Source organism: Nymphalis io, chromosome 11 (assembly GCF_905147045.1).
Source record: "Nymphalis io chromosome 11, ilAglIoxx1.1, whole genome shotgun sequence".
Lineage (NCBI taxonomy): Eukaryota > Metazoa > Arthropoda > Insecta > Lepidoptera > Nymphalidae > Nymphalis > Nymphalis io.
In genome coordinates this window covers 8,646,586-8,671,595 of record NC_065898.1, presented here as the reverse complement: position 1 = coordinate 8,671,595, position 25,010 = coordinate 8,646,586, and the positions used below count along the sequence as shown (strand labels likewise).

The 25,010-nt window shown below is 30.7% G+C and overlaps 1 protein-coding gene across 1 annotated transcript in view; it reads right to left on the bottom strand.

The window, feature by feature from the left end:
• Positions 1-12,424, bottom strand: part of LOC126772064 (uncharacterized) — a 28,047-nt gene extending 15,623 nt beyond the window's left edge. Inside the window, exons 1-5 of the mRNA XM_050492237.1 lie at positions 12,367-12,424; positions 10,642-11,024; positions 9,771-9,883; positions 9,244-9,340; positions 236-293 (exon numbers count right to left, since the gene is read on the bottom strand). Coding sequence (XP_050348194.1) covers positions 236-293; positions 9,244-9,340; positions 9,771-9,883; positions 10,642-11,024; positions 12,367-12,424 — 709 coding nt within the window. The remainder of the gene's footprint in view (positions 1-235; positions 294-9,243; positions 9,341-9,770; positions 9,884-10,641; positions 11,025-12,366) is intronic.
• Positions 12,425-25,010: the final 12,586 nt, after the last annotated feature.

The following is a 25,010-nucleotide window of genomic DNA, read 5'->3' as shown; positions in this document are numbered from 1 at the left end:
CATCGGTTGCGTACTGTCTCATGTGTAACGAAATCTTTTGTTTGATATTTATTGGGAGACAAATGTTGGGTACTTAGGTATCCTTAGTTCAAAAGAAACCATTTTAGTTTTATCGTTACCTGCGTTGCGACGCCAATAGATATTGTTTCGACTGTTAAAATTTAAACGTTATAAATTAAAATTAATCCTTATTCAGATTTGTTATCTATCTATAATAAAAGAAGCTATCACTTACCACGTGTGTTGTAGCGAAGCTCAAGCAGCGCTTCAGCCGCCTCGATATCGGTGAACATCTTATAAAGGGAAATGAATTGCAATTTAAAATAAATAAATATTTCTTAATAAAAGCTCACTAAAAACAGTAAAATTATCGATTCGTTTTTGTTTAGTAGTTACAGTTCAAATAAGATTCCGATAGCAATTGTCAGCAGTTATTCAAGGTACCGTGATTTTAAATTGTCCATTTCAGGTATAAAATATAAGGTAGATGTTTTATGCATTACTTTGTAAAAATTACGGCAACCTCAATAAACCTATTGTTTATTTTCCTTATCCTTTTGGATGCTCTTTTCTAGAACGAATGTTTCTACTTGTATCTTTTTAAACTAGTAGGTATTATACTAAAGTTGTACTAAGTAATATAACCGATTAAGTCCAAATAAAGTTAAATGAAATCATTTTTTGAAATGTTTGTTAACCCTTATTATACAAATTTCATTATTTAGTAATTATATTTTGTCTGAAAAAATACATGCTTAATACAATATTTTTATTAAATCTATTAACAATAAATTTGAACGCAAACATTTATTAATTAAACAACTAAATTTAAGCGGGTGGCCTAGCCTATAAGGTCATGATTATTTTATGTTATGTGGGTAATTGAAATGCCAGAGAGACTTCATCTAGAGTTCCCATTAAATTTTAAAGTCTATTTTTTAAATCATTTGCAAAATAAAATTAAAAATAATGAGGTCTCATTGCATACCACTTTTTTAATCCCTGGACATATTTCTATATTTAAAAATAGTCAATTAAATCTTTTCACCATCTAGTAAATCACTAATAAACAATAAAAATTAAATATTTGTTCGTTTCATCATAAATACAAATTATATAAATGAATATTAAATCATCTCGCATGAGTATATATAAAACTTGCGAGGCGAAAAGGTTTTCAACGGAACCTTAAAATCGAATCAATATAGGTTTATCATGATTTTATAGAAAATTGGCAACAGTTTTTTATATTAAATGAGTTTTGGATTTTTTTACATTTGTCTTCTCAAAATCCACTACGGCATTTTGATTAAGCAAAAACAGTTATTAATTTTAATGCATCCAAACATTTTAGATCTGACCTAAATACATATGAAAGTAAAAAATAAAATAATATATGAAAATAGTTAAGGGTCTCCTTAGCTATTTTCGAGATTAAACACTACATAAATCAATATATATACTCACTGATATTGCCAATTAGGTGGTCACTTTACAATATCACAACGTCAACGTCAACGTCTGACTCAAGACTGACGAAAATTTGCAACTCGAGTCGAGGGGCTGTTTCTTAACCATCACACGACTCCCATTGTTTCATAATCAGTTACCTAAACTGGCTGTAGTTTCGGCTCCTTTCTGTTATCTTCTTTTGTTTAATATTGAATAAAATTTTGTTTTACAGCGGATTAAGCTACCAAGAACTTGCATTTATAAAATAATGTTTTATAGCCTTCAGGTTTCCTATCTACTTTCATTGTCCAGTACCCTAAAAGGGATCATAAAAATTACGACTATTGTTACTTATTGTCTTTGAAACAATTAATGTTTAAGCGCTTTACTGCTGTATTATTTTATAGTTATATAGAGTTATCTTACACATTTTCTCGACAATTAGAAATCTTTAAAATTCTAATATTATGAATAAAATTTATTGAAGTTGTAAAATGTTACTATTTATAAAATATATTTTCTTCATCTTCAATCGCTTTTGTTATCTTAAGGAGATCATCTTAAAACAGGGTTAGGAGGCTTTAGACATTATTAGACAACATTAAGAATTTTGTAATTGAATAAAGACTTATTTCTTACCAATCGAATTATTTTTTTATAAAATGGAACCTTACACATATTTCTCTGTCTCTCGATCTAGACTTTACATATAAGTTTTTTTTTTTATTTTAACACAAAGATATTTATTAAAATACTGACACGCACTAAGCTCTTCGATCTTACTTCGAAAACTCTAAAGTTTGACGTAAACTTGACCTAATGATCCAAATAGACTAACATTAATTACGATACAAAATATTTAATAAATTATTATACTCGATTATTTATAGACAGCGATTCTATTTATTCTATGGTCTATATTGTGCGTGGCGCTGTAATGTGGTGCTGACAATATAATACTTTAATCACCTACTTATATGGAAAAAATCAATCAATAAATAAAAGCCATTATTGACTAATATAAATTCTAACATAAATAAGTGAATAATGAAACAAATTAATAACTACCTACTTATACTGACAATGAAATCAATATTTGTTTATAATTATAAAAAAAATATTAAATTATTTTTAATCTTAATTAAAAGTCGAAATATATTTCAATTAGCTTAATTATTTCTTACTCACTATAATAAAAACATGCACCGGAAATATCGAGTTTACACAGTCGCGACAAAAATAAATCATATTTACATTTCAAAATTATTAAAACAATATTAGATAATCATAAAACATACCCAAAATATCTATTAAATCTTATTTTATTTAATTCGTTACTTAAAATAATCTGTAAGGAAATCATAGTGTTAATACCGTAAGTACAAAATGTTAGTGACTTGCTTAATTCATTGATCATACCAAAATTATTTTAATGAGAAAGTTCTTTAAATTATGAATTATAATTTATTATTCCACTTTTTACTCACTTTATAGCAAAAAGTTGTTAATAATATTTCCTGTGTTGTTTAAGTTCTGAATTAGATAGCGCTTTACAAATATACATAAAAATTTGGTTTAATTTATTACTTACAATGAAACCAGATGGCATCACGGTCCAGCGCCCATATAACTATATATGTACATAACATTACCTAACTAGGTTTAAGTGCCATTCTTGCAAGAGTAACTGAGACACTAAATTGGCAATATCGGTGAGAATTTATTTATTTATATAGTGTTTAATGTTATTTAAAATATTATTTATTTATTTAAGCATCTTGAAAATAGCTAAGGAGATCTTCAACTATTTCCTCATATTATTTTATATTTTATTTTTTACTTTCATATGTATTTAGGACAGACCTAAAATGTTTGGTTCATTATAAAATTAATAACTGTTTGCGCCGCTCGAACTGACTGAACGCGACGCCGCTGTAAAACGATTATTTGTAAAATCAGACGCGCATCGTCGGTAGTGGGGAATTAAGCGCGGGAGTAAGACGTGTTTCAAGAAGTCAGCAAGTTGAGTTGTTTTCGTTGAAGAAGTGAAGCCAATTGAAGCGAAGATTATTATATGAATATAAAATAGCTCTTTTAAGAGCTTGACATTACCTCATACTACGTCATTGCATGCTGCTTCTTGTTTCAAATAAACAGTTCTTTTCAGAACTATTCATTGTTTCAAACGATGACGTTGTATAATGAGGCATGCGTGGCGTGTGTATTCTTGTTGCTATGCGTACTGCTATACCTATATTGATTCGATTTCAAAGTTCCGTTATCCTTTCCGTAGAAAACCTTTTCGCCTCGCAAATTTTATATGTACTCATGCGAGATGATTTAATATTTATTTATATAATTTGTATTTATTATAAAACAAACAAAATGTAATGGGAACTCTAGCTGAACAGACTTACAGTATTCTCTCCGACATTATGTTATGTGGGTTATCGTACTTACATAACATAAACTAATCATGACATTATCAGCTAGGCCGCCCGCTTAAATAATTTTTTTTTAATAAAAAATGTTTACGTTCAAATTTGTTAATTGATTTTATGAAAATATTATATTAAACATATATTTTTTCAGACAAAATATTATTACTAAATAATGAAATTTGTACATTTGGACTTAATCGGTTATATTATTTAGTACAACTTTAATATACTTACTAGATTAAAAAGATACAGATAGAAATATTAAGATTTTAGCCGAAAACCTTATATTTTATACCTGGAAAGGACAATTGAAAAGAATGCTATTTTGAATAGCTGCTGACAATTGCTATCGGAAGCTTATTTGAACTATAACCTAAACAAAATCGAATCGATAAACAGTAATCGATGTAGTTTGTCGATAGTCGATTACTGTTTCTTAGTGTTTCTTAGATTTTATTAAGAAATATTTGTTTAATTATTTAATTACCAGTTAAAATGATTACTTCATTTGTAATATCTGATATGGACGCTGCGCAAGCCTTACTGGACCTTCATCACGGGACAAGAACTGTGGTAAGCATTTTAAGCAGCTTTATTAGCTCTACAGTAGGTAATATTTAAGATAAATATTTTTTTAAATATTCGAATTAATAATCTAATACTACATTTTTGCAGCCAGCGCCACTGCCACTTCCTAATACAAGCACCCCAAAGAGTATTCACCCAAATATTGTAATGAAAAATCTAAGAAAAATAATTTAAAATATGTCAAGAATAAACTGATGTCTGACAAAGGAACGCAAACTGACTGAGTTGAATTTACCCGAAATTAAAAAGACGTATATTATAAAAGAATTACACGCTGAAATAGAATGTCTTAAGTAAAAGCTGAAAAGAAAAAAAACGGAAACATCCTCAATTACTGTTTCATATGTAATAAACATGTAATAAATCGGGTGTTTCTAGTGATGAATATTCGGAAAACACATACCGCCGAAAATCCTACAAAAGTAAAACAAAACAAACTACTACTACTGACTTTGTTAGTAAAATATTACTTGCTTAATAATATAGTTTTTTTAATGTTAATTATTTGACATCACTAAATAACTTCTATTTATAATTATTTTTAGAGTCCTCTTGGAAACTGTGATTCAACATTTGCAAATGAACGCGATGACTTTACAAACAGTAACATGAGAGCTCGTAAAGAAGAGAAAAGAACTTTAAAACTAAGAAATACGAATTAGTCAAATAAAGAAATGGTATGGGTTTTGGCGCCTTAGTTTATTTTAAACGGAATATATTTAATAATTAATATAAACTAAATCAAGGCAAGGAAATAACTCCATAGAGCGCCTTGTCATTCAAGGCAAGGTGGATGGCACCAGACCACGTGGAAGGACGCCCATGCGATGGACCGGCCAAATAAAAACAACTGTTGGCGGTCCTTTGCATGAATGCACGAGGCTTACCACTAACAGGGACATATGGCGAAGGCTAGTGAGGCGAATAATTTTCACATCTGCGCCGAATAATTCATAATACTTCATGGCGACCACGATCGCTCTGACAAGAGTGTCACGACGAAGAAGAAGATAAACTTAATACTTTTAGGTTTTAATTGGAGACGAAAATCCATCAGTTCCAGCCAGACTTTTCAAAAACATGGACTGGACATCTTGTACGAATCACACTCGTAAATTTTTGACAGCTGTCTTTTCAAGAAAGTAGGTTTAAGTGACATTCTTGGATATGTTCACCACTTCAAAGTCGATATTCATATTATCATGGAACAATATTCTTTTCAGGGTATTGGCAACTCATTCGTTAACAGGAAAGCCTTCACCAGCTTTTCCTGACAAACCTGATATGATATTGTTTAAACTGTGGTAGAAAATTGTTCTGTACCAGAGAATGTAGTAAGGTAAAGCTTAACTAACTTTCATTAATGTAAAGATATATTGATTTTATATCAGTTTGTATTCATTTTTCTTATTTCTTGTATTTAGAACCAGCATAACCACGAAATGTGCTGACGAAAGCAAAATGTTTAGAACCCGTGAACAAAATAAGAAGAAGCGCAAAATAGTTGAGAAAGAAAATATTTCTCCCTATGAATCCGATTGCTCGAATTCATCTAATTAATAGTAAACTAAAAATTAGAATTAGTTATTTGGGGTCAGGGGAACCGGGACACAAGTTTCAGGTATGTAAGATTATCAATCTAATATGTGGCTATTTTATTTGTCCAATAAATGTAGTGGGTTCCAATAAATAATATTAAAGAATAATTAAGTTCTGAAAATTTAGAATACCGATTATGTTATCTAATGTTTCAGATAAAATGCAGTATCCTCTTAACGTGGGTCGTGAACGTCTGGACGCTACGTAGTTCCGCCGCTGGATAGGGACTCGTAGTGCCAGTCTCAAGCCTGGAACTAGGAGGAGAGTTGGCTGCATGCAATATTAAAAACGTGTCATATCATTTTTTTAACCATATACTATTAAAATTTAATTTTTTAATTGAATAATATTTTCGCCTACCAACTGAAAATTTTCAATAAAACATAGACACGGGTGCTGTCGTTTTAATTTACTCAAACATTAATATTTACAAAACAATAAAATGAATCAAAACAACTTCATTTTTAATGTGGTAATCATTGAGTGCAGTAAAATTAAGGGTACTACTCGTAGACAGAGAAACTAAGCTTATCTGCCTGCGGTACTACTGTAGTGTGAGTGATATACCATTATAAATTGTGATATGAATATTTATATATATATATATATATATATATATATATATATATATATATGTTAAGTTAAGTTAATATATAAGTTTAGTTATATATAAGTTAAGTTAAGTTAAGTTTTACTCCTTACATTACACCTACTTAAAGCCTCTTTTAATCACTAGAGGAGTAAAGACAAATAAACAAACTTTGACATTCAATTGACGTGATATAATTGTTTGAGATCATAGACTAGTTTCTCTGTCTACGGTTGAGATAAAAAATAATCTATGATATTCGTTATAGGTACGGGAAAAATTGCGTTTTGAATCTGTTTTTTTCATGTTTTTTTCCTTTTTTTCTATATTAAATATATTATTTAAAATTTAGTATGATAGGCCACAGCCCCACCCTATCTCAATGATAGAAAATTCTTCATATGTTATCTAATTCATTCTTAAAAAGTAAAAGAGCAAACTATCAAATAAAAGCTAAAAAGTTAAATTGAAAATATTAACATTTAACTTATTACAGATAATAAATGCCAACATTCCTTGTCCCACCTAGGGTGGTTAACAGCATAGTTGGAAAATTGAAACATTAGATACTTGACTTAGACAGAGAAACTAATAGACCAAGGGGCCGTCAAACCGCGATTGAGACAGAATTAGTATGTCAATGTGTGCGTATAATGTTGCCATAGTAACTGCATTCACAGACATTTCATTAGCTGACGCTGCCAGCACTTACGTGATAAATAATTATAGGTTATGATTAATAAACAACAGAAAATCCTATTATGTTCAGGATTTTAATGCGACATAAGGTTGCGTACTATAACATCAATAATGATCACTGATAAACTATAATTAGGGATAAAACCGTCGTTCTTACGCGTGATAATACACGCCGGCAATTTGCTACTTGCTATCGCTTTAACATGAAATAAAACGACAATGCACCATTGGATAATCTTCGATATGATATAAGGATGGTTTTCACTGGGTTAGAATAGTTTTCTAACATAAAAATAAGCAAAAATTGAACAATAAACACAATGAACTGATATATAAATATATGATAATACTAGTTATGCAATAAGGAACAAAAGATTTTATAATTCTATCTTTGTCTTTTGTAACGTAATTTTCGTTCTCTTTCTTGTATAAGTAAGAAGGAAATCGTCATTGCGTCTATTACTTTCTCTGTCTACGATATGAATCTATACGCCATTTTTTCGTGAATCCTTAGTGAATTTTAGTTACCTAGTAATTGTATTTATACAATGATGATTGTCTGACTATAACTTTAGATTACCGATTCATTGATTATTATTGTAACTTACCGATTATTAGATTACATCAAACTCCATAACAAGGTTACTAAGGCGTACCTACTAAAAGCAAATCTTAACCAACATTGTTGCAGCCTCAAATATGTCTCCAATCTATGGAGTGCAAATGTATTGTAAACATATAGGTAAAATTGTAAAGGTATTATTTTATTCGCAACAGTGGTAGTCGTGTAAGTCGTGCCAGTGGTACGAATTGCGACAATTTTAAAAGCTTAATTTGAAAATTAATTTAAAAAAGATTTAGTTTTATGATAACTAACTTATAATAGACGATACTAAAAATACTAAACCCTGAATAAACATCCAATGAATGTAGTTTATATGACACGAAAATTCTGTATGAATCGAATTTTTTTTTTTAATTCTCTCGTCTTTACTAAAATAATAATAAATTTAATATTTTTTTTTGAGTTAAGTAACTAAGTACGTACGACTCTTTTTATAGAGAGAAAGTCATAAGATTAATCTATTACACTGCTTTACAATGGTTGACAGTCGCGAACGACTGACACAAAAAATGAAAACTCAGTGGTAGGTACCTAGTTGACCCTGCTACTACAAATGTTCAAATGTGTACCCTCGATCTTAGATTAAACTTTACATGTTTACATTGGGTTATTTCGATGCTGTTATATTTATGAGCAAAAAAAAAACTAAGATACCGTTATGCTTTATTTTCATATCTATAGTTACAGTTACCGCGGTTTGTTGGTAATGACATTTAAATTTGTACTTGATTCATTATGGTCATTGTGGTCAAAAAAAAAGCTAAAAAATATATTTTATTTAATAGTAATTACATATTTTCAATTGAATAATATATAATTGAATAAATGGTAAAAATTGATCTTAGATCTTTGTCTCCTTAATCTCAAACAGTGGTGGATTCGCCCGATGTCGCAGAAGATGGCGGGACGTTCTCTCGGTTTTGTTGTTCGCGCTTTTTTCTGTACCGTTGACGATTTCTATATAACTTTGCTTCGTCCGAACATTTTGTCGTAATTGAACTCCTGTAATTTTTTTAACACTAAGTCTCCGGACTACAAAAACATATTTTGTCATTTGCTTAATTACTTTTAATAATTAGTTTTAGGTAAAAAATTTTTTGTTAGATGGTATAATACAAATATATTCTATTTTCTTAATAAAATATCTAAACATTAAAAAGTTTAAGGGTACAAAAGTTATGGGATTAAAATATGAATACCAACCTAACAATCCTTTTAGGAACATTGCACCTTTCAGCGACGGTGTTGACAATATCGTCTACTAATTTGGGGTCCAATTGCTTTTTCGGTGGTTTATTCGCAAACGCTGGTGACTGCTTTCCAGTTAAGGAATGAGTGGCTAGAATTCTAAAAAGGTTTATTTTTAATTTAATCATTTTTATTAATATTTTCAAAGATACTTAACGTATTAAGACATAGTCCTTTATTTTAACATTTGGTGCCGCAGATTTCAGTTTGAGGCAAGTGACTCTAATAACTTCGTTTATTAGGGACATTTTTTAAATTAATGTATAATAAGGATCAGCAGCGGATTAAACGAACTTGACCACCGAGGCAATTCGTTTACGTACCATATTTTATTAGGCTTAATCTAAATGAAAAATGCTTTCAAATATTAATCTCGGTTATTATTACGTTATTAAATAAACTATATATTTTTTTAAATATATTTTAATTTTACTAAGAATAATTAAAACGGAGCATTATACAAGGACAATGTAATAAATAATGCATTTGATTAATTTCTATTTAAATGTTAACCGAAATTAGTAATTACCTTCTAGGAAAGACGGATTGCAACAATCGTCTCGTCGCTGAGGTGTGAGAAGTCCAATCGATTTCTGCCATTAGTCTGGCAGGCACGGTGACATTGCCGTTTCCAATTGAAACCTACGAATTAAAAATACTTTAATAATTATATTGATTTCACTGTCGGTATAAGTAGGTAGTTGTTAATTTTTTTCATTATTCACTTATTTATGTTAGAATTTATATTAATCAATAATGGCTTTTATTTATTGATTGATCTTTTCCCTATAAACAGGTGATTAAGGTATTATATAGTCAGCACCTCATTACAGCGCCACATACAAAATAGACCATAGAATAAATATAATAGCTGTCTTTAAAATAATCGAGTATAATAATTTATTAAATATTTTGTATCGTAATTCATAATAAAAAATAACTTTAGTCTAATGCTATTTGTTTTTATTTAAAAATTTTGAAATCAAATTAGGACCATAGAAATTTTATAATTCAGTTGATTATGAGTCCTATGTAATATAAATATGTTTGCAGCCTTTAAGTTGTGAAAGCACATATATAAAGATCCCGGATGGACCAATAATAATGTTGCTGGATTTTTTTCAAGAAATTGTCAGTAGCAGCTCGGACTTCCGAAGTTAGCAGTTTTAACAGCCTTGCCTCGGAAAGCTCGAAAGCCTTTAGATCTGCACCTGGTCTCTTTCAGTAAATTACTTTTACCCATTGGACGCCAGTGATAGAGAGATACGTTATATATTCTGTGCTAATATTAAAGTCTATTTGGATCATTAGGTCAAGTTTACGTCGAACTTTAGAGGTAATTAAATTTTATATACTTAACTACTTATGTATACACATGAATAATATATAAACATACAAACCATATCAACATTGTTAACCGACAATGGCAAACATGCGTTAGTAGTCTGCGCTGATACTCTACGTATTTTTAAGCCACCAGCCATCTCATCCATTTCGAGCTCAACACTTGACGTATTTTGAAGAACAATGGTCGGTTCTTCTACTGCTAAAATCTCTTCATTCTCATCTAGTCCTCGATCTTCAGATGTCCTATCCATTATTGATCGTCTTTCATTTTTTTCAAAATTAGATAATACGGCTAGGACCTGCTGGTACAAGCGTTTTAATGCCGTTTCCAGTTCTTCTAAATTGACACTTGAAGGATAATCGAGAACAGGATCGGTCTGCGTTCCTTGATCGTTCCTCTCGGGTAGATTTGGCATGGGTAATGATTGATTTGCGGCTGAAAAATAAAAGAAAATCTTGTTATTTATGACTTAAATGGCTAAGAGTAAACCTATTATGACTGGCTTAATAGAACATTCAGCATTGCATTGCTTCTTTCCTATTTTTGATTTTCTATTGTCAAAAGGGAATATGTTATATACAGGAGAAGGTAACCCAAAGCTAATATACCACTTTTAATCGTAACCTATTGAAATAATTGTAAATGTTTGAATCAGTGCTGTAACTCGGCGGCCGACCAATCATCGTCAGTTGGCTGACTCGCCTAGCGTTGAAAGTTTTCAAGGTAAAACAAAAAACTTTTTAATTTAATTTAATCGTATATTTCGAACACTTAGTCTTTTACTATATATATATAATAAAATGTAACTGATCACTGTCTGTACATGGAAGATATTTGAGTAAAACTATTATCGTGGGCCTTAAGGTTTACGCGTTCTTTCCCGACGAGCTCACTTTTTACACACAATCAATGCATGACAAAATAATATTGTTCACGATTTCGCAGAAGATTATTGTTTTTATAATTATTTAAGCACATCTGTTATTTGTCGATTATTATTTTATGTGGTATACATACTTAATACTTATACAACTTTTTGAAGAACTCAAATACTAATTAGTACCTCGGTAGGTAGGTATATATTAAACATAGGTACTCCATTTATATATTTTATATACGAGGATATAGTAAAGATTAAAAAAACCGTATTGATTAATGTGAGATTGCTTCTGTCGAAAAATAAATGCTTCAAAAATGTATACTACGACGCGATCTCGATATCGATATACGATCTTCTTACAATTTATTATATTCATAAAATATACGAGATTTTATAAGTCTTAATAACTATAAGGCTGGTCACAGTTAAATAAATTTAGGCTTAGATATATAATGACCGTTTTTACAGTTATATGATTCCCCTAAATTAAGCTAGGTGGCTCGCTTGAAAATTTTTAAATTATTTTTTACAAATTTTCGCCCGTGTATTCAAGGGAGGTATATAAGTTATAAATATAGTATAGTTCGGTCAGTAATAGTATCGTTATAATATTCTAATAATATTTTACTTCAGTTATTAATTGATCTAAAACATTTGAGAAATGCATCGGTTGCGTACTCTCATGTGTAACGAAATCTTTTGTTTGATATTTATTGGGAGACAAATGTTGGGTACTTAGGTATCCTTAGTTCAAAAGAAACCATTTTAGTTTTATCGTTACCTGCGTTGCGACGCCAATAGATATTGTTTCGACTGTTAAAATTTAAACATTATAGATTAAAATTAATCCTTATTCAGATTTGTTATCTATCTATAATAAAAGAAGCTATCACTTACCACGTGTGTTGTAGCGAAGCTCAAGCAGCGCTTCAGCCGCCTCGATATCGGTGAACATCTTGTAAAGGGAAAAGAATTGCAATTTAAAATAAATAAATATTTCTTAATAAAAGCTCACTAAGAAACAGTAAAATTATCGATTCGATTTTGTTTAGTAGTTACAGTTCAAATAAGATTCCGATAGCAATTGTTAGCAATAGCAATTGTCAAGGTACCGTGATTTTAAATTGTCCATTTCAGGTATAAAATATAAGGTACATGTTTTATGCATTACTTTGTATAACAAGGCAACCTCAATAAACCTATTGTTTATTTTCCTTATCCTTTTGGATCCTCTTTTCTAGAACGAATGTTTCTACTTGTATCTTTTTAAACTAGTAGGTATTATACTAAAGTTGTACTAAGTAATATAACCGATTAAGTCCAAATAAAGTTAAATGAAATCATTTTTTGAAATGTTTGTTAACCCTTATTATACAAATTTCATTATTTAGTAATTATATTTTGTCTGAAAAAATACATGTTTAATACAATATTTTTATTAAATCTATTAACAATAAATTTGAACGCAAACATTTATTAATTAAACAACTAAATTTAAGCGGGTGGCCTAGCCTATAAGGTCATGATTATTTTATGTTATGTGGGTAATTGGAATGCCGGAGAGACTTCATCTAGAGTTCCCATTAAATTTTAAAGTCTATTTTTTAAATCATTTGCAAAATAAAATTAAAAATAATGAGGTCTCATTGCATACCACTTTTTTTCTCCCTGGACACATTTCTATATTTAAAAATAGTGAATTAAATCTTTTCACCATCTAGTAAATCACTAATAAACGATAAAAATTAAATATTTGTTCGTTTCATCATAAATACAAATTATATAAATGAATATTAAATCATCTCGCATGAGTATATATAAAACTTGCGAGGCGAAAAGGTTTTCAACGGAACCTTAAAATCGAATCAATATAGGTTTATCATGTTTTTATAGAAAATTGGCAACAGTTTTTTATATTAAATGAGTTTTGGATTTTTTTACATTTGTCTTCTCAAAATCCACTACGGCATTTTGATTAAGCAAAAACAGTTATTAATTTTAATGTATCCAAACATTTTAGATCTGACCTAAATACATATGAAAGTAAAAAATAAAATAATATATGAAAATAGTTAAGGGTCTCCTTAGCTATTTTCGAGATTAAACACTACATAAATCAATATATATACTCACTGATATTGCCAATTAGGTGGTCACTTTACAATATCACAACGTCAACGTCAACGTCTGACTCAAGACTGACGAAAATTTGCAACTCGAGTCGAGGGGCTGTTTCTTAACCACCACACGACTCCCATTGTTTCATAATCAGTTACCTAAACTGGCTGTAGTTTCGGCTCCTTTCTGTTATCTTCTTTTGTTTAATATTGAATAAAATTTTGTTTTACAGCGGATTAAGCTACCAAGAACTTGCATTTATAAAATAATGTTTTATAGCCTTCAGGTTTCCTATCTACTTTCATTGTCCAGTACCCTAAAAGGGATCATAAAAATTACGACTATTGTTACTTATTGTCTTTGAAACAATTAATGTTTAAGCGCTTTACTGCTGTATTATTTTAGAGTTATCTTGTACATTTTCTGGGCAATTAGAAATCTTTAAAATCCTAATATTATGAATAAAATTTATTGAAGTTGTAAAATGTTACTATTTATAAAATATATTTTCTTTATCTTCAATCGCTTTTGTTATCTTAAGGAGATAATCTTAAAACAGGGTTAGGAGGCTTTTGACATTATTAGACAACATTAAGAATTTTGTTATTGAATAAAGACTTATTTCTTACCAATCGAATTATTTCTTTATAAAATGGAACCTTACACATATTTCTCTGTCTCTCGATCTAGACTTTACATATAAGTTTTTTTTTTTTATTTTAACACAAAGATATTTATTAAAATACTGACACGCACTAAGCTAATGATCCAAACAGACTAACATTAATTACGATACAAAATATTTAATAAATTATTATACTCGATTATTTGTAGACAGCGATTTTATTTATTCTATGGTCTATATTGTGCGTGGCGCTGTAATGTGGTGCTGACAATATAATACCTTAGTCACCTACGTATATGGAAAAAATCAATCAATAAATAAAAGCCATTATTGACTAATATAAATTCTAACATAAATAAGTGAATAATGAAACAAATTAATAACTACCTACTTATACTGACAATGAAATCAATATTTGTTTATAATTATAAAAAAAAATATTAAATTATTTTTAATCTTAATTAAAAGTCGAAATATATTTCAATTAGCTTAATTATTTCTTACTCACTATAATAAAAACATGCACCGGAAATATCGAGTTTACACAGTCGCGACAAAAATAAATCATATTTACATTTCAAAATTGTTAAAACAATATTAGATAATCATAAAACATACCCAAAATATCTATTAAATCTTATTTAATTTAATTCGTTACTTATAATAATCTGTAAGGAAATCATAATGTTAACACCGTAAGTACAAAATGTTAGTGACTTGCTTAATTCATTGATCATACCAAAATTATTTTAGTGAGAAAGTTCTTTAAATTATGAATTATAATTTATTATTCCACATTTTATTCGCTTTATAGCAAAAAGTTGTTAATAATATTTCCTGTGTTGTCTAAGTTCTGAATTAGATAGCGCTTTACAAATATACATAAAAATTTGGTTTAATTTATGTCTTACAATGAAACCAGATGGCAGCACGGTCCAGCGCCCATATAACTATATATGTACATAACATTACCTAACTAGGTTTAAATGCCATTCTTGCAAGAGTAACTGAGACACTAAATTGGCAATATCGGTGAGAATTTATTTATTTATATAGTGTTTAATGTTATTTAAAATATTATTTATTTATTTAAGCATCTTGAAAATAGCTAAGGAGATCCTCAACTATCTCCTCATATTATTTTATATTTTATTTTTTACTTTCATATGTATTTAGGACAGACCTAAAATGTTTGGTTCATTATAAAATTAATTACTGTTTGCGCCGCTCGAACTGACTGAACGCGACGCCGCTGTAAAACGATTATTTGTAAAATCAGCCGCGCATCGTCGGTAGTGGGGAATTAAGCGCGGGAGTAAGACGTGTTTCAAGAAGTCAGCAAGTTGAGTTGTTTTCGTTGAAGAAGTGAAGCCAATTGAAGCGAAGATTATTATATGAATATAAAATAGCTCTTTCAAGAGCTCGACATTACGTCATACTACGTCATTGCATGCTGCTTCTTGTTTCAAATAAACAGTTCTTTTCAGAACTATTCATTGTTTCAAACGATGACGTTGTATAATGAGGCATGCGTGGCGTGTGTATTCTTGTTGCTATGCGTACTGCTATACCTATATTGATTCGATTTCAAAGTTCCGTTATCCTTTCCGTAGAAAACCTTTCCGCCTCGCAAATTTTATATGTACTCATGCGAGATGATTTAATATTTATTTATATAATTTGTATTTATTATAAAACAAACGAAATGTAATGGGAACTCTAGCTGAACAGACTTACAGTATTCTCTCCGACATTATGTTATGTGGGTTATCGTACTTACATAACATAAACTAATCATGACATTATCAGCTAGGCCGCCCGCTTAAATAATTTTTTTTTAATAAAAAATGTTTACGTTCAAATTTGTTAATTGATTTTATGAAAATATTATATTAAACATGTATTTTTTCAGACAAAATATTATTATTAAATAATGAAATTTGTATATTTGGACTCAATCAGTTATATTATTTAGTACAACTTTAATATACTTACTAGATTAAAAAGATACAAATAGAAATATTAAGAGTTTAGCCGAAAACCATATATTTTATACCTGGAAAGGACAATTGAAAAGAATGGTATTTTGAATAGCTGCTGACAATTGCTATCGGAAGCTTATTTGAACTATAACCTAAACAAAATCGAATCGATAAACAGTAATCGATGTAGTTTGTCGATAGTCGATTACTGTTTAAAGAAATATTTATTTAATTATTTAATTACCAGTTAAAATGATTACTTCATTTGTAATATCTGATATGGACGCTGCGCAAGCCTTACTGGACCTTCATCACGGGACAAGAACTGTGGTAAGCATTTTAAGCAGCTTTATTAGCTCTACAGTAGGTAATATTTAAGATAAATATTTTTTTAAATATTCGAATTAATAATCTAATACTACATTTTTGCAGCCAGCGCCACTGCCACTTCCTAATACAGGCACCCCAAAGAGTATTCACTCAAATATTGTAATGAAAAATCTAAGAAAAATAATTTAAAATATGTCAAGAATAAACTGATTTGTGACAAAGAAACGCAAACTGACTGAGTTGAATTTACCCGAAATTAAAAAGACGTATATTATAAAAGAATTACACGCTGAAATAGAATGTCTTAAGTAAAAGCTGAAAAGAAAAAAACAGGAAACATCCTCAATTACCGTTTCATATGTAATAAACATGTAATAAATCGGGTGTTTCTAGTAACGAATATTCGGAAAACACATACCTCCGAAAATCCTACAAAAGTAAAACAAAACAAACTACTACTACTGACTTTGTTAGTAAAATATTACTTGCTTAATAATATAGTTTTTTTTAATGTTAATTATTTGACATCACTAAATAACTTCTATTTATAATTATTTTTAGAGTCCTTTTCGAAACTGTGATTCAACATTTGCAAATGAACGCGATGACTTTACAAACAGTAACATGAGAGCTCGTAAAGAAGAGAAAAGAACTTTAAAACTAAGACATACGAATCAGTCAAATAAAGAAATGGTATGGGTTTTGTCGCCTTAGTTTATTTTACACGGAATATATTTAATAATTAATATAAACTTAATCAAGGCAAGGAAATAACTCCATAGAGCGCCTTGTCATTCAAGGCAAGGTGGATGGCACCAGACCACGTGGAAGGACGCCCATGCGATGGACCGGCCATTAAAAAACAACTGTTGGCGGTCCTTTGCATGAATGCACGAGGCTTACCACTAACAGGGACATATGGCGAAGGCTCGTGAGGCGAATAATTTTCACATCTGCGCCGAATAATTCATAATACTTCATGGCGACCACGATCGCTCTGACAAGAGTGTCACGACGAAGAAGAAGATAAACTTAATACTTTTAGGTTTTAATTGGAGACGAAAATCCATCAGTTCCAGCCAGACTTTTCAAAAACATGGACTGGACATCTTGTACGAATCGCACTCGTAAATTTTTGACAGCTGTCTTTTCAAGAAAGTAGGTTTAAGTGACATTCTTGGATATGTTCACCACTTCAAAGTCGATATTCATATTATCATGCAACAATATTCTTTTCAGGGTATTGGCAACTCATTCGTTAACAGGAAAGCCTTCACCAGCTTTTCCTGACAAACCTGATATGATATTGTTTAAACTGTGGTAGAAAATTGTTCTGTACCAGAGAATGTAGTAAGGTAAAGCTTAACTAACTTTCATTAATGTAAAGATATATTGATTTTATATCAGTTTGTATTCATTTTTCTTATTTCTTGTGTTTAGAACCAGCATAACCACGAAATGTGCTGACGAAAGCAAAATGTTTAGAACCCGTGAACAAAATAAGAAGAAGCGGAAAATAGTTGAGAAAGAAAATATTTCTCCATGAATTCGAGCAATCGGATTTATGAATCCGATTATTATATCTTATATCTAATTAAAAGTAAACTAAAAATTAGAATTAGTTATTTGGGGTCAGGGGAACCGGGACACAAGTTTCAGGTATGTAAGATTATCAATCTAATATGTGGCTATTTTATTTGTCCAATAAATGTAGTGGGTTCCAATAAATAATATTAAAAAATAATTAAGTTCTGAAAATTTAGAATACCGATTATGTTATCTAATGTTTCAGATAAAATGCAGTATCCTCTTAACGTGGATCGTGAACGTCTGGACGCTACGTAGTTCCGCCGCTGGATAGGGACTCGTAGTGCCAGTCTCAAGCCTGGAACTAGGAGGAGAGTTGGCTGCATGCAATATTGAAAACGTGTCATATCATTTTTTTAACCATATACTATTAAAATTTAATTTTTTAATTGAATAATATTTTCGCCTACCAACTGAAAATTTTCAATAAAACATAGACACGGGTGCTGTCGTTTTATTTTACTCAAACATTAATATTTACAAAACAGTAAAATGAATCGAAACAACTTCATTTTTAATATGGTAATCATTGACTGCAGTGAAATTAAGGGTACTACTCGTAGACAGAGAAACTAAGCTTATCTGCCTGCGGTACTACTGTAGTGTGAGTGATATACCATTATAAATTGTGATATGAATATTTATATATATTAAGTTTTACTCCTTACATTACATGTAGATGTACTTTAAGTAGTTAAAGCCTCTTCTAATCACTAGAGGAGTAAAGACAAATAAACAAACTTTGACATTCAATTGACATGATATAATTGTTTGAGATCATAGACTAGTTTCTCTGTCTACGGTTGAGATAAAAAATAATCTATGATATTCGTTATGGGTACGGGAAAAATTGCGTTTTGAATCTGTTTTTTTCATGATTCTTTTTTTCTATATTAAATATATTAATTAAAATTTAGTATGATAAGCCGCAGCCCCACCCTATCTCAATGATAGAAAATTCTTCATATGTTATCTAATTCATTCTTAAAACATAGTATTATGTAAAAGAGCAAACTATCAAATAAAAGCTAAAAAGTTAAATTGAAAATATTAACATTTAACTTATTACAGATAATAAATGCCAACATTCCTTGTCCCACCTAGGGTGGTTAACAGCATAGTTGGAAAATTGAAACATTAGATACTTGACTTAGACAGAGAAACTAATAGACCAAGGGGCCGTCAAACCGCGATTGAGACAGAATTAGTATGTCAATGTGTGCGTATAATGTTGCCATAGTAACTGCATTCACAGACATTTCATTAGCTGACGCTGCCAGCACTTACGTGATAAATAATTATAGGTTATGATTAATAAACAACAGAAAATCCTATTATGTTCAGGATTTTAATGCGACATAAGGTTGCGTACTATAACATCAATAATCATCACTGATAAACTATAATTAGGGATAAAACCGTCGTTCTTACGCGTGATAATACACGCCGGCAATTTGCTACTTGCTATCGCTTTAACATGAAATAAAACGACAATGCACCATTGGATAATCTTCGATATGATATAAGGATGGTTTTCACTGGGTTAGAATAGTTTTCTAACATAAAAATAAGCAAAAATTGAACAATAAACACAATGAATTGATATATAAATATATGATAATGCACTAGTTATGCGATAAGGAACAAAAGATTTTATAATTCTATCTTTGTCTTTTGTAACGTAATTTTCGTTCTCTTTCTTGTATAAGTAAGAAGGAAATCGTCATTGCGTCTATTACTTTCTCTGTCTACGATATGAATCTATACGCCATTTTTTCGTGAATCCTTAGTGAATTTTAGTTACCTAGTAATTGTATTTAAACAATGATGATTGTCTGACTATAACTTTAGATTACCGATTCATTGATTATTATTGTAACTTACCGATTATTAGATTACATCAAACTCCATAACAAGGTTACTAAGGCGTACCTACTAAAAGCAAATCTTAACCAACATTGTTGCAGCCTCAAATATGTCTCCAATCTATGGAGTGCAAATGTATTGTAAACATATAGGTAAAATTGTAAAGGTATTATTTTATTCGCAACAGTGGTAGTCGTGTAAGTCGTGCCAGTGGTACGAATTGCGACAATTTTAAAAGCTTAATTTGAAAATTAATTTAAAAACGATTTAGTTTTATGATAACTAACTTATAATAGAATAATATATAAGTGAATAAATGGTAAAAATTGATTTTAGATCTTTGTCTCCTTAATCTCAAACAGTGGTGGATTCGCCCGATGTCGCAGAGGATGGCGGGACGTTCTCTCGGTTTTGTTGTTCGCGCTTTTTTCTGTACCGTTGACGATTTCTATATAACTTTGCTTCGTCCGAACATTTCGTCGTAATTGAACTCCTGTAATTTTTTTAACACTAAGTCTCCGGACTACAAAAACATATTTTGTCATTTGCTTAATTACTTTTAATAATTAGTTTTAGGTAAAAAAATTTTTGTTAGATGGTATAATACAAATATATTCTATTTTCTTAATAAAATATCTAAACATTAAAAAGTTTAAGGGTACAAACGTTATGGGATTAAAATATGAATACCAACCTAACAATCCTTTTAGGAACATTGCACCTTTCAGCGACGGTGTTGACAATATCGTCTACTAATTTGGGGTCCAATTGCTTTTTCGGTGGTTTATTCGCAAACGCTGATGACAAAAATGTATACTAAGGTGCGATCTCGATATCGATCTACGTTCTTCTTACAATTTATTATATTCATAAAAAGTGAGAGGTTTAATAAATTTTAATAACTATAAGGTTGATCATAGTTAAATAAATTTAGGTTTAGAGAATATGTACAGGTCATTCACTTATATGATTCACCTAAATTAAACTAAATAGGCTCGCTTGAAAATTTTTAAATTATTTTTTACAAATTTTCCCCGCGTATTCAAGGGAGGATTCAATATTAGGTTTAAATATAGTATAGTACAGCCAGTAATAGTATCGTGGTTATAATACTCTAATAATATTTTACTTTAGTTATTATTTGATCTAAAACATTTGAGAAATGCATCGGTTGCGTACTGTCTCATATGTAACGAAATCTTTTGTTTGATATTTATTGGGAGGTAAAATGTCGGGTACTTGAGTATCCTTAGTTCAAAAGAAGCCATTTTAGGTTTATCGTTACCTGTGTTGCGACGCCAACAGATCTTGTTTCGACTGTTAAAATTTAAACGTTATAAATTAAAATTAATCCTTATTCAGATTTGTTATCTATCTATAATAAGAAGCTATCACTTACAAATATTTTCGTAATTACCTTGACGGGGGTTGTTGTGCAGCTCCAGGAGCTGTAAACTTATACAAATTTTTGAAGTACGCAAATACTAACTAGTACCTCGGTAGGTATATATTAAACATAGGTAGCCTATATATATATTTTATACACGAGAATATAGTAAAGATTGAAAAAAACCGTATTGAATAATTTGAGATTGTTTCTGTCGAAAAATAAATACTTCAAAAATGTATACTACGACACGATCATTCGATATACGATCTCGATATCGATGTTCGATCTTCTTACTATTTTATAATATTCGTAAAATATACGACATTTTATAAATCTTAATATCCATAAGCCTGGTCACAGTTAAATAAATTTAGGTTTAGAATATATGTAGGTATTTTTACACTTATATACACAGTAACAGCCTGATGATATATTAATAAACACAAATTAAGCACATTCAAATTCAGTGGTGCTTGCCAGGTACGAACCCACGATCATCGGTTAAGATTCACGCGTTCTAACCACTGGACCATCTCGGCTTTTCAATTAACCTTGGTGGCGCGCTTGAATTTTTTTAACTTATTTATTACAATATTAGGTATAAATGTAGTATAGTACAGCCTATGTCCTTCCTTGGGGTTTCAGCTTAATACGAAATATCATGTATAAAGCGTAAGAACCAGACAGACTATTATTATCGTATTGTATAATACGTTGTTCTTGTATAGTCATGTAGTAGTGCTTCCATCCACACTCCAACAACGACTGACTTCTCTCTGCTCGGGTCGGTATTTACATAGTATCGTTGCCATGGTAACGGAGACAAACGAATGAGCTTGTATGGTAGTTTATTCAGAACAATTTTTTTTTAAATCATCACTACAAAATTGTCGTCCATTATCAGCTGTTATTGTTATTGGATTCCCTAATCTACTAAAAATTTCCTCAATTATTCGTATTATTTTGCGAAGTCCATAATTGTTATTTTGCGAAGAATCTTTACTTCCTTATACCGGCTGAAATAATCTACGATTACAAATATATAATCGTTGCTTGGTAGGGGCCCTAGCAAATCGATACATGTATCTACCCAGGATTCGCTTGGTAATGCCCTTCTTTTCAAGGGGTTAGGAGGATTGGGAGTTGAGACTAATGTGCACCCCTTGCAGCATTTTATTAAGTTTTCCGTTTCCTTGTCATACCAGGCTACCACACTTTGGACCTTAGCCACGCCTTCATGGAAACTTTTCCCGGGTGTCCTTCATGAGCAACTTCCAATACTTTACTTCGCAGTTTCTTTGGAATTACGATCCTTGTCCCTCTTAAAATATCTTCATAAAAACATAGTTCACTTTGAAATATTTTGTAATTTTTTACTTCTTCCCAATTGTTATTATACAGGCCTTCTCTTACTTTCAAAATTTCTTCGTCCTGTTTTGATGCCTCTGAAATTTTTTTGAAGGATAGCGCAATTGGTCGGCTAGCTTCGACAACTTGATGTATATATCTTTCTGAAACATATTGTGGTAGTTTTTCCGATTTGTATAATATTGATAAGCAATCTGCAATGTTTTCTTTTCCGGGTTTATAAACTACTTTGAATCTATACGCTTGAAGGCGTAATAACCATCTTTCTATTCTTGCACATGGTTTGGATTTAGGACCAAATATAACCTCTAGTGGTTTATGATCCGTCACTAGCTCACTCTTTCCCAAATAAAAATACATAAAAATGTTCGACTGCCCAGACCAAAGCTAAGGCTTCTTTTTTGTTTGACAATATCTTCTTTCGCAATCAGTTAAAGTCCGATGACCATATGCTATAATTCGTGGTCCGTGATCGTTAATTTGAACTAATAGCAGATCCCAGTCCTACTGGACTGGCATCTGCTATGACTACAGTTCGGTCATTGACGTCATAATATCCTAAGGTGGGAATGTCGGACAATGCCAGTTTTAGTTTGTTAAACGCATATTCCTGTTTGGTTCACCATAAAGTGGTGATTTCTGTGGTTTTATTTTGTTTGTTTCTCAGTAGCATTTTCAGCGGTTCCGTAGTTGTCGCCAAGTTTGGAATCCATTTACCAACGTAGTTTATTAATCCCAAGAAGCTCTAAAGCTCACCTGTGTTCATTCTCCATTGAACATATATATATAGTTGATATATATTTGTCTAAACTCCTTTGTAGGACAGTTCATATCCTAGAAATTGTACGTTTTGTTCTCTGAAGACACATTTGTCTTTCCTAAGAACTACATTATTTTGTCTGAGTCTCCATAACTTTCTATAATCTTAGATCGTGTTCTTCCAAATTCTTTCCATATACTAATATGTCATCAACGAAATTTATTACACCATCATACCTTAATAATATTCGTTCTAAGGTCTTTTGAAAAATTTCCGAAGCACTCGAGATCCCAAACATTAGTCGCTTATATCTAAAAAGACCCATAGTTGTTATGAAGGCAGTTATATGTCTAGAAGTAGGATGGAGTTCAATTTGATGAAAAGGGTCTTTAATGTCCAGTTTTGAAAAGTATTTTGCATTTTTCATTTTCGGAAGCAGTTTGTCCATAGTGGGTAATGGATGATTTTCACGTAATATGGTTTTAGTAGCCCGTCTCATGTCTACGCAAAGCCTAATTTCTCCAGTGGTTTTGAAGACCGGCACTATTGGAGATACCCATCTCGAAGACCTTTGAACCTCTTCAATAATGTCTCTCTCCATGAGTTCCTGAATTTTCCTCTCAACCTTTTCTTCAAGTGGTATAGGTATCCTCCTTAATGGTTGAGACAGCACAGCCTCAAGAGTATTCGCTTCGGCTATTATGTTTGTTAATGAGAATGTATCTCCATTTTGTAGTATTTTCTTCCTGAGCTCTTTTGAGGAACATTTTTCGGTTATTTGATCAATTATTTGGTCTTCTTTATCTTTATACTGACACTTATCGGCTTGTTTTCTCAGTCGTACCAAAAAATTTTCAAATTTCTCATTTGTTTCCTGCTTTATTAATCGGAAAATATGACCTTAATTTGTTTCGGTAGAAAGAATGTATCAAGTTTAGCTAGAGCCACTTCAAAAACATCAACTCCATCATCTGGTGACAAATTTGCTCCTGGTATGTTATAAAATACTTCTTGTAGCTCAATTCCTCCAAAATGTAGTAAGGACGCTCGTTTCTTTTCATTCGTCTCGATACCAGCAGCATCGAGATAAATAAGCAGTGCCCTCTTCCAGCGCTCCCATCTTGCCCATACCGAAGTAGGCTCTCCTTCACAATCAAATTTATCCAATGTTAGTTGAGAGCTCATCATTTAGAACCTGAAACTGATAAATGTATTTTAACTATAATTGTTAACTATGTTTGACGTCTGATGATATGTCAACTTATTGACCGTGGCTATATACCACTGTTTATTAATACTACTGCATATTAACTTTGTCATTCATTCATGACTGTCAATTTAATGACCAGTAGCTATAATACTGCTTATTAATTTTGTCATTCATGCATGACTGTCAATTTAATGACCACTAGTTATACTACTGCATATTAATTTTGTCATTCTCGCATGACTGTCAATTTAATGACCAGTAGCTATACTACTGCTTACTATTGCCTTTACTTACGTACTCACTAG